The sequence below is a fragment of the Emys orbicularis genome, chromosome 21 (assembly GCF_028017835.1).
Source record: "Emys orbicularis isolate rEmyOrb1 chromosome 21, rEmyOrb1.hap1, whole genome shotgun sequence".
In the NCBI taxonomy this organism is placed as follows: Eukaryota; Metazoa; Chordata; order Testudines; family Emydidae; genus Emys; species Emys orbicularis.
In genome coordinates this window covers 8,403,429-8,417,497 of record NC_088703.1, presented here as the reverse complement: position 1 = coordinate 8,417,497, position 14,069 = coordinate 8,403,429, and the positions used below count along the sequence as shown (strand labels likewise).

General features: G+C 49.1%; 1 protein-coding gene across 1 annotated transcript in view; it reads right to left on the bottom strand.

Annotated features, from left to right (window-relative positions):
* LOC135892880 (deleted in malignant brain tumors 1 protein-like) overlaps positions 1 to 14,069 on the bottom strand; it is a 145,579-nt gene that overhangs the window by 5,897 nt on the left and 125,613 nt on the right. Inside the window, 1 exon segment of the mRNA XM_065420649.1 lies at positions 12,224 to 12,553. Within this exon segment, the coding sequence (XP_065276721.1) occupies positions 12,224 to 12,553 (330 nt within the window).

Below are 14,069 nucleotides of genomic sequence, written 5' to 3'. Positions count from 1 at the left end.
GCGGTCCTCAGGCAGGGAAGGATGAGGGCTGCCCTGCCAGGCTTGCTACAGACCTGGCATCAGCTGGGTCAGACGGAGTGCGCAGCCCGCTCCCAGTAGGGCACTCCCCTCCTCCACGCCACTGCCCCCTAAAGGGCGGCCACAGCGGCGAACCAAAAAGAAAAAAACCAAGCAAAAAAAAAAAAAGGATTGGATGGAATGCCGCCCCTTAGAATCTGCCGCCCCAAGCACAAGCTTGCTCGGCTGGTGCCTGGAGCCAGCCCTGGGAAGGAAACTGCCAGCTGTTGCTTGTTTCTACTGTGTTCAGGGAAACAGGAATTTGTAAATAAACCAGATTGCACCAAAGAAATGCTTGACTTGTGTAATCAATTCCTCCTCTTCCCAGAAACACCCATCAAGGCCCCACTATGGCTGGAGCACATGACTTATGAGGAGAGGCTGAGGGAACTGGGATTGTTTAGTCTGCAGAAGAGAAGAATGAGGGGGGATTTGATAGCTGCTTTCAACTACCTGAAAGGGGGTTCCAAAGAGGATGGATCTAGACTGTTCTCAGTTGTAGCAGATGACAGAACAAGGAGTAATGGTTTAAAGTTGCAGTGGGGGAGGTTTAGGTTGGAGATTAGGAAAAAACTTTTTCAGTAAGAGGGTTGTGAAGCACTGGAATGGGTTACCTAGGGAGGTGGTGGAATCTCCTTCCTTAAAGGTTTTTAAGGTCAGGCTTGACAAAGCCCTGGCTGGGATGATTTATTTGGGGATTGGTCCTGCTTTGAGCAGGGGGTTGGACTAGATGGCCTCCTGAGATCCCTTCTGTGACGAAGTGGGGTTTGTTCTTGTTTTCTGTGGGGTTTCGATGGTTTGCATGCAGAGGGGATGGGACTCAGTTTCCCTGGGTGTTACTGGTTTAACGAGGTGAGGGGAGAGGGAGTTTGTTGTTACAGAGGACCGGAGAGGGAACTTGGGACCCCAGCCAATGGCCTGAAGGATGGAGACCCCAGCGACCAGTGGCCTGGCGACCCGGAGACCCAGCTCAGGAGTTACAGATGGTTCTGGCCAGTGGGAGGACAATGGGCTGCAGAGAGAGGACCCAGTGACCTAACCAGCCGGTTCCAGCCAGAGGACAGAAGAGAGGAGAGGAGGCCCCAGTTTACGACCCTGTTTACCTGGAGAGAAGACAATGGACAGAGGCGGGGCTTGGGGCCGGGGATCTCAGATGCCGAGCTGGGAGGCAGGGGGGCTCTGAGCTGAAGAGGGGGACCAGGCAGAGCCCACCTGGATGCAGAGAGACTGGGGTGTGCTGACCCTGAGGGAGGCCAGGCCTGAGGCCCTGAGAGTTTCCTGTGCTGTGTTCAACTCTCAATAAACCCTCCTGTTTTATGCTGGCTGAGAGTCACTCCGGTCTAGAGAACAGGGTTGCATCATCCTCTTTGGGGGTGGTGGAGGTCCCGGGGGGTCCAGAGCGAGAGGACTCCCTGAGGGGGCCCACGGCGAGAAACGGGGTGCTAAGGTTCAGAGGTGCGGCTCCAGGAGGTGGAGGGGCCTGACCCCGAGAGAGAGTGGACCCCCGAGAAGGGCTGTCTCACTAAAAGGGGCACCCCCCACGGACCATACGGGGCCGCGAGTGGGCATGATCTGTGAGTCCATGACACCTTCCAACCCTGATATTCTATGATTCTATGAATGGAATGCCCGTGCAGGAAGGACAGAAGGTGCAGCAGCGGCTACACGACTGGAAAAAGTATCCTGGAAAAGAATCCCAAACTTAAAAAGAATCCCATTCCAATCAGGTGTGTGCACACGCACATGCACGGTGGCTGGAAGATTTTTTCCAGCATCCATTGGATCGGTCTGGGCACCCCCTGGAGTCGTGCCTTCATAGCGCTCAATATAGGGCCCTGCCAACCCGCCACAGTTCCTTCTTGCCAGCTACTCCAACAGAGGGGTAGGAGGGTGGGTATTGGAATGGACATGAACAACACATCTCAAAGAACAGTTACGAGAAGTGAGTTACCATTTTTTCTTCTTCGAGTGCTTGTTCATGTCCATTCCAATCAGGTGACTCCCAAGCCCAAGTTCAGGAGGTGGGGTGGGATTCGTCCACTGATTGGAGTACTGCTCATCCGAAGGCCACATCGTCTCTGGCCTGCTGGGTAATCGCACAGTTCGCGGCAAAAGTGTGAATGGAGGACCATGTCGCCTCTCTGCAGATTTTCTGGGTGGGAACCTGAGCCAGGAACGCTGTAGATGAAGCCTGCGACCTGGTGGAGTGTGCAGTGATCGGAGGTGCGGGAACACTGCCAGGTTGTAGCACTCACAAATACAGGACACTATCCATGATGAGATGCATTGGGATGACACAGGCTGACCTTTCATCCTGTCCACCACTGCCACGAACAACTGGACTGATCTTCTGAATGGTTTCGTTCTCTCGATGTAAAAGGCCAGTGCCCTATGGACATCCAGAGAGTGGAGTCTCTGCTCCCTGCTGGTGGAATGCTGCTTAGGGTAGAATACCAGGAGAAAGATGTCCTGGTTGATGTGAAACTGCCACACAACCTTCGGGAGGGAAGCAGGGTGAGGCCTGAGCTGAACCTTGTCCATTTAGAACATGGTGTAGGGAGGGTCTGATGTTAGGGCCTGGATCTCAGACACCTCCTGGCCGAGTTTATTGCTACCAGGAACGCAACCTTGTAAGAGAGGTAGAGCAGGGAGCATGTTGCTAACAGCTCAAAGGAGGGCCCCATGAGCCTAAAAAGGACGAAGTTGAGGTCCCAGGCAGAGACCGGCTGATAGACATGAGGGTATAGCCTGTTGAGCCTTTTTAGGAATTGGCTGACCATGGGGTTTGTGACAGTGTACCCCATAAGGCTTTATGGGGGGTGCTTATAAATGTATGTATGATATAACTGGAATAGGTTTTGTGCTGCTTGTGCCATGTAACATATCTCCGTAAAGGTTATGGTCTATTATATCTATTCATCCTATTTGTACATATATATCATTTTCTATTTGAGGTTAAGAATATGGGCTGTATGCTTGCTTGGTTTCTAAGTAAGCTTTGTGAGGCATTTGGTCAGCTTCTTTAGGAAGGAATTTGCCAGGTTAAGTACCTGATCAGGAAACACTTGGGGAACAATGCATCTTGGAATGCTCCAATCCACATAAGAAGTCTTCCTGGAGACATGCAAGATACCATGTGGACAATGGCTTCGGCCTGTAAAGACTGAGTCATGCAGGGACATGTGACTTGCCCAGATGACTTCAGAACTCCATCTTGGAGCTGGACTTTGCATAGGAGGGAGGAGGGGGGTCTCCGCCCACAAGAGAGAGTCTATTTAAACCCGTGGGAGACCCCTCCATTTTGTCTTCAGCTGGCTAAAGAAGGAGCCTCTCCACCCCCCAGGATACTCGAAGGAAACTGGAACAAAGGACAGTAACTACAGGGGGTGTGAGTGATTGCTGGACCCAGGCTAAAAGGAGATTAGCCTGTAAAAGGGAGCATTCTGGAACTGGTGAGGAACTTATCTGTATTTAGTTTGATTGGACATAGATTTGCGCATTTTATTTTATTTTACTTGGTGACTTACTTTGTTCTGTCTGTTACTACTTGGAACCACTTAAATCCTACTTTCTGTATTTAATATAATCACTTTCTACTTAGTAATTCACTCAGAGTATGTATTAATACCTGGGGGAGCAAACAACTGTGCATATCTCTCTATCAGTGTTATAGAGGGCGAACAATTTATGAGTTTACTCTGCATAAGCTTTATACAGGGTAAAACAGATTCATTTGGGTTTAGACCCCATTGGGAGTTGGGCATCTGAGTGCTAAAGACAAGCAAACTTCTGTGAGCTGTTTTCAGGTAAACTTGCAGCTTTGGGGCAAGTGATTCAGACCCTCGGTCTGTGTTGGAGCAGACGGGAGTGTCTGGCTCAGCAAGACATGGTGCTGGAGTCCTGAGCTGGCAGGGAAAACAGGAATAGAAGTAGTCTTGGTACATTAGGTGGCAGCTCCCAAGGGGGTTTCTGTGATCCAACCCGTCACAGGGTTAGCAAATACCGAGCGGCCCTGCATGCCTGGGTGGAAGGCCGAGATGGCAGCTAAGTGCACCCTTATAGAAGATGAGAGACCCTCCTGCTTTAGAAGGAGGAGGTAGTCCAGAATGAGCAGCACTGAATCTAGCGTTGGGGGCAAATGGCGCTGTGCCGACCAGATTGAAAATCTCTTCCACTTGGCGAGGTATGTGGCTCTCGTAGAGGGTTTCCTACTGCCAAGGAAGACCTGTTTAACCTGGTCTGAACAGGAAAGCGCCAATGGATTTAACCACGGAGCTTCCATGCTGGGAGATTAATCAATTGGAGGTTTGGGTGTTGGAGACGTATGTGATCTTGTGTGAGAAGGTCTGGGGAAAGCGGCAAGGTAATCAGGGCTCCCATGGACATGTCTAGAAGGGATGTGTACCATTGCTGATGGGGACAGGCCAGTGCTATCAGTATGATCCAAGCTCGATCTCTACGGATCTTGAGCAGCACCTTGTGAACGAGTGGTATGGGTGGAAAGGTGTATAGGAGAGAACCTCCCTAATGGAGGAGGAACGCATCCATGCTGGAGCCTGGGCTGTGATTCTGGAAGGAGAAGAACTGCTGGCACTTCCTGTTGCGTCACGTGGCAAAGAGGTCTATCAGGGGAAAACCCCACCTCTGGAAGTTTGAAATTGTGACCTCTGGGCGAAGGGACCACTCGTGGCTGTGGAAGGACCTGCTGAGGAGGTCCACCTGCTCGTTCTGTACCCCAGGGAGGTACGACGCCGGCAGGTGAATTGAATGTTCTACACAGAAGTCCCATAGCATGAGGGCTTCTTGGCACAGGGGAGAGGAGCGTGCACCCCCGTTTGTTGATATAGAACATTGCTGTTATATTGTCCGTCATGACTGATACACATTGTTTTGTTAGGTAAGGATGGAAGGTCTGGCATGCTAGGCGCACCACTCTCAGTTCTTTGACATTGATGTGAAGACCCAGATCTGCTTGCGACCAGAGGCCTTGAGTTCTGCAGTCTCCCAGATGAGCTCCCCAGCCCAAGTCTGACGCGTCCGTCACCAATGACAGAGACAGCTGTGGGGAGGCAAAGGGAACCCGAGCACACCTGCTGCACGTCAATCCACCACTGGAGGGAGTCAAGGACCAGGTGAGGCAAAGTCACGATCCTGTCCAAGCTGTCCCGGGCCAGGTGATACACTGATGCCAGCCATGACTGGAGCAGTCGAAGCCTGAGTCTGCTGTGCTTCACCACGTAGTTACAGGCAGCCATGTGTCCGAGGAGTTTCAGGCAGTTCCTTGCTGTAGTGGTGGGGAACTGCATGAGGCTTCAGACTATGTTGTTGAGGGCCTGAAACCTCGCCTGTGGCAGGTATGCCCTGGCTTGGGTCGAGTGCAGCACTGCCCCTATTAACTCTATCCTCTGGATGGGAGACAGGCTGTCGAAGGTGGCCCTGATAAATCTGACCTGAGCTTCTACTTGCGTCCTGGAGCGGCCTTTGATCAGCCAGTCGTTGAGGTATGGAAATAACTGTACCTGGTGCCTTCGCAAGAACACGGCGACGACTGCCATGCACTTGGTGAAGACTCGAGGTGCTGCTGACAGGCCAAACGGGAGGATGGTAAATTGGTGGTGGGTACTGCTGACCACAAACCTGAGGTACTTCCTGTGGGGCTGAGTGATTGCGATATGAAAGTACGCATCCTTCAAGTTGAGGGCGGCATACCTATCTGCTGGATCTAGTGAGGGGATGATGGAGGCCAAGGAGACCATGCGGAACCTGAGTTTCTTTATGAACTTGTTGAATTCTCACAGGTCCAGGATAGGCCTGAGGCTGCCTTTGGCTTTCGGTAATAGGAAATACCGGGAATAAGAAACCCTTGCCCCTGTGCTCCAGAGGAACCTCCTCCCCTGCCCCTAGAGATAGGAGCAACTGCACCTCCTGCTCGTGAGAAGGGTCCCTGAAAATGGATGGGGAAGAAGGGTGGAAGGGTGGGAGGGCACAAAATTGGATGGAGTATCCCCTCTCTACCGTGCGGAGCACCCAGCAGTCCGAAGTGATACGGGACCATGCACGGTAGAAAGGGGACAGTCAGGAGGAAAAGGTAAGGCAGGGTAGATCCAGTCTCTGATCTGGTGTGCCGTCCTTCAAAAGGCCGGTTTAGGGCCAGAAGGCAGCTTGAGCTGGCCAGAGCCCTGGCCTGAAGATGGGTGTTGCCTCCTCCTGCCACTCCTGTTCCTCCTCCGAGAACCATCCTGTCAGTTTGGCTGATGGAATCTCAGAGGAGGTTGTGGCCTGATGTGTCTCTGCTGAGTGGTGGGAGTGTGCAAGCCCAACGACTTGAGGGTGGCTCGTGAGTCTTTCAGGTTGTGCAGCCTCTTGTCTGTCTTTTCAGAAAAAAAGAGTCACATCCTCAAATGGGAGGTCCTGAATAGTTTGCTGGACCTCATAGATTCATAGATTCATAGATTCTAGGACTGGAAGGGACCTCGAGAGGTCATCGAGTCCAATCCCCTGCCCGCATGGCAGGACCAAATACTGTCTAGACCATCCCTGATAGACATTTATCTAACCTACTCTTAAATATCTCCAGAGATGGAGATTCCACAACCTCCCTAGGCAATTTATTCCAGTGTTTAACCACCCTGACAGTTAGGAACTTTTTCCTAATGTCCAACCTAGACCTCCCTTGCTGCAGTTTAAGCCCATTGCTTCTTGTTCTATCCTTAGAGGCTAAGGTGAACAAGTTTTCTCCCTCCTCCTTATGACACCCTTTTAGATACCTGAAAACTGCTATCATGTCCCCTCTCAGTCTTTTCTTTTCCAAACTAAACAAACCCAATTCTTTCAGCCTTCCTTCATAGGTCATGTTCTCAAGACCTTTAATCATTCTTGTTGCTCTTCTCTGGACCCTTTCCAATTTCTCCACATCTTTCTTGAAATGCGGTGCCCAAAACTGGACACAATACTCCAGCTGAGGCCTAACCAGAGCAGAGTAGAGCGGAAGAATGACTTCTTGTGTCTTGCTCACAACACACCTGTTAATACATCCCAGAATCATGTTTGCTTTTTTTGCAACAGCATCACACTGTTGACTCATATTTAGCTTGTGGTCCATTATAACCCCTAGATCCCTTTCTGCCGTACTCCTTCCTAGACAGTCTCTTCCCATTCTGTATGTGTGAAACTGATTTTTTCTTCCTAAGTGGAGCACTTTGCATTTGTCTTTGTTAAACTTCATCCTGTTTAACTCAGACCATTTCTCCAATTTGTCCAGATCATTTTGAATTATGACCCTGTCCTCCAAAGCAGTTGCAATCCCTCCCAGTTTGGTATCATCCGCAAACTTAATAAGCGTACTTTCTATGCCAATATCTAAGTCGTTAATGAAGATATTGAACAGATCCGGTCCCAAAACAGACCCCTGTGGAACCCCACTCGTTATGTCTTTCCAGCAGGATTGGGAACCATTAATAACAACTCTCTGAGTACGGTTATCCAGCCAGTTATGCACCCACCTTATAGTAGCCCCATCTAAATTGTATTTGCCTAGTTTATCGATAAGAATATCATGCGAGACCGTATCAAATGCCTTACTAAAGTCTAGGTATACCACATCCACAGCTTCTCCCTTATCCACAAGACTCGTTATCCTATTGAAGAAAGCTATCAGATTGGTTTGACATGATTTGTTCTTTACAAATCCATGCTGGCTGTTCCCTATCACCTTACCACCTTCCAAGTGTTTGCAGATGATTTCCTTAATTACTTGCTCCATTATCTTCCCTGGCACAGAAGTTAAACTAACTGGTCTGTAGTTTCCTGGGTTGTTTTTATTTCCCTTTTTATAGATGGGCACTATATTTGCCCTTCATAAGGGAGTCTGAAGAGCCCCTTCTCAGGGCCACCCCAGTAGCCGTGACCCTAGTGGTGGCATCAGCAGTGTTCAATGCGGCCTGGAGGGAGCCCGGGAGACTAGCTTCCCCTCTTCCACCAAGGCTGAGAACTCGGCTCCGGAGTCCGACAGGAGGAGCTCTGTAAATTTGCCCATCGCCACACAAGTGTTATACAAGTACCTGCTGACGATGGCCTGCTGGTTCAAGATACAGAACTTCAGACCCACTGTAAAACAGACCTTTCTCTCGACAAGGTCTAGTTGCTTAGCCTCCCTGTTTTTTGGGAGGGCCCTTGGAAGCCCCGTCTCTCATGCTAGTTAGCATCATCCACCACCAGAGAGTCGGGGGAGGGTGGGAGTATAAATGTTCTAACCCTCTGGAGGGCATGAAATAACACCTCTCATTGCGCTTGGCAGTGGGTGGCAAGAAAGCTGGGGTCTGCCACAGGGTCTTGGTGGTGTCCACAATGGTTTTAATGAGTGGTAGGGCAATACAGGAAGATCCTGAGGGGGTGAGGATGTCCACCGTGGGCTCAGCCTCCTCGACTACCTCCTCGGCCCTAATGCCCAGACCCTGAGCTGTCCTACACAGCAATTGCTGCAGCACCCTGTTTTCCACACGCGCCAGGGCTACAGCTGTACCCACCAATGCTTCATCAGGTGAGGATGAAGAGGAATCACTTAAAAGGAGTGGATGCTCCCTGCCAAGGAGTCCCTCGACTCTCAGGGCAGTGTCGGTGCCAATGGTGCGCTTGACGGTGCCAGGGCTGTAGATGCCAAACCCAGTGTTGGCACCGCCATCAGTACATTCGGAAGAACTGTCGATGGAGCTGGTGCCAATCCCCCTGTCTGAGCTGATGAAGATGATGGGCCTGTTGCCAGCATCGGCGCCGGGGTCGTTGGTGCCTGCGCCGTAGTCGATGTAGATAACGGTGCTGGTGTGGAAGTCGGGCACATTGGTGTTGCTGAGGTCAGTGCCAAGGGCGGTGCTGGTGCTGAAGTGTTGGTGTATGGGCAGGCGCTGAGGGAAGCTGCGTAGCCAATGCTGGGATGAAGGTGGCTGAGGCCACAGAAGTTGCAGCGGAACGGCATTCTTGGGTCCCTCCCTGGCCTTGATGAAAGACCCAGGGGGTCCAGAATGGCCACTGTGGTGGATTCTGCCACTGTGGTGGCCAGGCCTGGGGCTCTCTCCTGTCTCTCCTGGACCGTGATCTTTGGCTCCCTTCTCCTGGATCGATAGGAGCTGGACTCTGACTCTGAGGTCTCCGAGATTGAAGACCACGGAGAAGCTGAGCCTCAGTGCCTCGAGCATTGAGAGCTTGGAGAGCGGTTAGGTTCTCTGTCCGAGTGGGCCAGTGCCGAGAGACGTGGAGAGGGGTAGCGCCTGGACATCATATCTGGCTTCCCTCTTGACTGCATTGGGGGGCGGGGTGGGTCCGCCAGCACGGGAGGTTCTTCCCTCCTCGGGGGCAAGAAGGGCGCTGTAAGGTGCAAGAGGTCCTGAGCAGCTTGGAAAGCCTCCAGCATCAAAGGGAGCTGTAGCTGCTGTGTAGGGACCGGTGACCATGGGGGACCCAGACTCAACTGCCTCACCTGGGTAGGAGTCAACGCTGCACCAGTAGGGGATTCAGAGCTGTGGCCCTCCTGGGGTCTCACTTCTCTGGATTTAGCCGGAGGTGAGCGACTGCTTTGGGGTCAGGGTGGGCTGAAAGAGACTTTGAACTGTGAGCAACGAAACTCTCTCCTTTTGTTTGATTTCTGCTGTGTTCAGCGAGACGGGACTTTGTACATGCTTTGTAAATAACCAGGACTGCGTTGCAGAAATCCAGCAATGTTAATAACTGTCTCCTTCCTCTTACTTTATATTCCCCCACTTATACATCGCAGGATCACATTCGCCCGCTTAGTTACAGCATCTTCAAACTCTCCTTCTATCAGAAACAACCCACTTGGCCCTGAAAATTAGCTAACTGCTCAGATCAAAAAGAAGTAACTACAGTAAAAAGTAGTATTTGTAATGTATCAGGAACAAACAGAAATCCTAGGAATGGCCTAGATCCGATGCATGGCAGGGATGGTAAAATTGTCAATAAGGATGCAGAAAAGGCAGACATGGGAGATCAATATTTCTGTTTTGCCTTTGGGAAGAAGCAGGATTACAGGTTCCGTTGATAAATATAACAGTATTTATGTACTATATGTGAGCATGATCTGAACGAGGCAAAGGACACAGCCCAACATACTCTGGGGTGGGTATTTGCTCATTGTCATATGCTTTTGAATGGTGGTTGTAGTTTTTTCCCAAATTAATGCAGGTTCCTTTTGCCTTTTTATTAGATATTTTCTTTGCTATACGCTATACACAGTCAGTGCTTGATTACACAGTGGGATCATAGATTCATCGACTCCAAGGCTAGAACGGACCTTTGTGATCATCTAGTCTGATCTCCAGTACAGGGCAGAGAACTTCTCCCAGAATAATTCCTAGAGCAGATCTTTTACAGAAACATCCATTCTTGACTCAACAATTGTCAGCGGTGGAGAATCCATCACAACCTGTGGTAAATTGTGCCGGTGGTTAATTACCCTCACCATTCTAAATGTATGCCTCATTTCCACTCTGAATTTGTCTGCCTTCAACTTCCAGCCGTTGGATCCTGTTCTACCTTTCTCTGCTAGATTGAAAACCCCATTACATATTTATTCCCCAGGTAGATTCTTGTAGACTGTGATCAAGTCACCTCTTACCCTTCTCTTTGTTAATATATTCAGCTCCTTGAGCCTATCACTGTAAGGCAGGTTTTCTTATCCTTTAATCGTTCTTGTGGCTCTTCTATGACCCTCTCCGAATTATCAACATCGTTCCTGGATTGTGGGTACCAGAACTGAATACTGTATTCCTGCAATGGTCACAGCAGTGCCAAAATATAGAGGTAAAATATCCTCTCTACTGCTGCTCATGATTCCTCTCCTTATACATCCCAGATTGCATTACCCTTTTGATCACAGAGTCTCAGTGGGAGCTCATGCCCAACCGATTGTCCACCTCAACCTGGAAATCTGTTTCTGAGCCACTGCTTCTCAGGATATAATCGCCCACCATGTAAACATGATCTGCATTCTTTGTTGCTACATGTAGATATTTACATTTAGCCATGTTAAAATGCATATTGTTTGCTTGCACCTAGCTTATCAAGCTATCCAGATCACTCTGAATCAGTGACCTGTCGCCCTCCCCCAATTTTTGTATCATCTGCAAAGTTTAACACCTATGATTTTATATTTTTTCCAAGTCATTGATAAAAATGTTAAATACCATAGACCCAAGAACCACTCCCTGCGATGTTAATTTTATACTGTTCTAGCTTTTTAATCAAAATGTTGTGCAGTATCTAACAGAACTCTAAGTATATTTCATCAACACTATTACTTTTCTCAACCAAACTGGTAATATCATCAAAAAAAGATATCAAGTTAGTTTGACAAGACCATGTTCACTTGCATTAATTACATTACCCTCCTTTAATTCTTTATTGATCAACTCCCATATCAGCCACCCCATTGCCTTGCCTGGGATTGATGTCAGGCTAAAAGGCCTGTAATTAGCAGAGTTATCCCTTTTACACTTTTTATAAATTGGCACAACATTAGCTTTCTTCCAGGCTGCTGGAGCTTTCCTAGCACTCCAAGACTTATTGAAAATCAACATTAACGGTCCAGCATGCTCCTTACTTGGCTGTTTTAAAACCCTTGGATGCAAATTACCTGGCCCTGCTGATTTTAAACTATCTAACTTATGTAGCTTCTGTTTAACATCCTCCTGATATATTAGTGGAATGGACAGAGTGTTATCATCACCATATGGTGAGACTATATGATCTGTTTTTCCCAAATACAGAAGAGAAATATTTATTGAACACATCTGTTCTTTCTCCATTGTTATTGATATTTCTACCATTTCCAACTAAGCATGGACCGTTATCATTGTCAGGATTCTTTTGTTTCTTAATATATATTAAAAACTCCTTCTTGTTGCCATTCACTATGCTGGCCATAGATTTCTTATTGTGTCCCTTTGCTTCCCTTATCAATTTTCCACAAACTAGAACAATCAAACAGAGATGAAGGCCTCTCCACACAGCACACAGACCCCTCTCTGCAGTAGAGGCCCATAGCTCAGTGGTGGGGCACTGGGATCAGCACTAACTCAGACAGAAAAGCATACTGTATTGAGTTTCCCAACAGGCTCTCTGCAGCATCAACTGTGCAATGGAGGGTGAGAGTTACCTGAGCACACAACACCAGCAACTTCTCCGTGGGTACAGTTATTATCTCCCCAAGGCCGAGCCCTGCAATCGGAGAGGGCAACTTCTGTTCCTGTGCAGTTGACGTCATCCAGCCAGATACGGTCAGATCCTCGCCCAAATCGAGCCCCCCATGGGGCTGATAACGCCGTCCCACAGCCCAGCTGCCTGCATACGACTCCAGCATCAGTTATGTCCCAGCCGTCATCACACACGGTTCCCCACTGCTGGTTGTGAAGCACCTCGACTCTCCCAGCGCAGCGACTTGGGCCGTTCACCAGTCGGAGCTGAGCCACTTCTGAGATGCCAGAGTCTGCAAACACCCCAAGGGAATAAACACTCAGGGACGTTCCTGTTCATCTGATCACTAGTGATGCTGGGGGACAACTCTGTACAGCCTCTGCAAAGCCTGTTAGGGGTTCACTCCCTGCCAATTAATCACAGTTAACTCATGCAATTAACTCAAAAAATTAACCGTGATTAAAAAAATTAATCAGGCTTAATCACAATTTTAATGGCACTGTTAAACAATAGAATACCAATTAAAATTTATTAAATATTTAACGTTTTTCTATGGTTTCAAATATTTTGATTTCAGTTACAACACAGAATACAATGTGTACAGTTCTCACTTTATATTATTACAGTTAAAGTTCTTTTATCCGGCATGTTGGAGGAATGGGGGGTGCCGGTAAATGAAAACTACCAGGTACCTAAGAGGGAGGGAGTTTGGGTGTCGGAGTGGATGCGTGGCTGGGGTTGGGGTGCGGGAGGGGATGTGGAGTACAGGCTCTGGGAGGAAGTTTGGGTACGGGGGGGCTCAGGGCAGGCAGCTGGGGTGTGGAATGGGGTGCGGGGTGCCAGATCCAGGGGCTACTCACCTCAGGCGGCTCCCAGCAAGCGGCAACTTGTCCCAACTCCTCCTAGGTGGAGGCACGGCAGGTGGCTTGGCACACTCCCTCCACCCACAGGTGCCACCCCCATAGCTCCTATTGGCTGTGGTTGCCAGCCAATGGGAGCTGTGCAGCCAGTCTGTGGGAGGGCAGAACGCAGAGCTGCCTGATGTGCCTCTGGTTAGGAGTAGCCAATCCTGGAACAATTCGCCACTTCTGGGGAGCAATGCGAAGTGAGCAGCCCCTGGATCTTACACCCCGCACCCTTCCCGCATAATAAGCCCCCTCCCACACCCAAAGTCGCTCCCAGAGTCACGCTCCACACCCCCTCCTGCACCCCAACACCCTGCCAGCCCCGCACCAACCGGACTATAAACCAGCATTTCAATGAAGATCAGAAATGCCAATTTATAGAGCTTTCTGGTTGGTGAAGAGCTGGAAAAAACAGCTTTTACTGTATTTTGGATTAGAAATATTTGCACTGTAAAAACGGTAAAAGAAATAGTATTTTGCAATTCACCTCATACAAGTACTGTGGTGCAATCTCTTTATTGTGAAAGTGCAACTTACAAATGTAGATTTTTTTTGTTACATAACTGCACTCAGAAAAAAAAAAAAAAAAAGGGAAAACTTAGAGACTACACGTCCTCTCAGTCTTACTTCTTGTTCAGCCAATCGATCAGACAAACAAGTTATTTTACATTTACGGGAGATAATGCTGCCTGCTTCTTATTTGCAGTGTCACCAGAAAGTGAGAAGAGGCGTTCACATGGCACTTTTGTAGGTTGCATTGCAAGGTATTTACGTGTCAGATATGCGAAACATTCACATGCCCCCTCATGCTTCAGCCACCATTCCAGACGACATACTACCATGCTCATGATGCTCGTTAAAAGCAATGTGTTAATTTAATTTGTGACTGAAATCCTTGGGGGA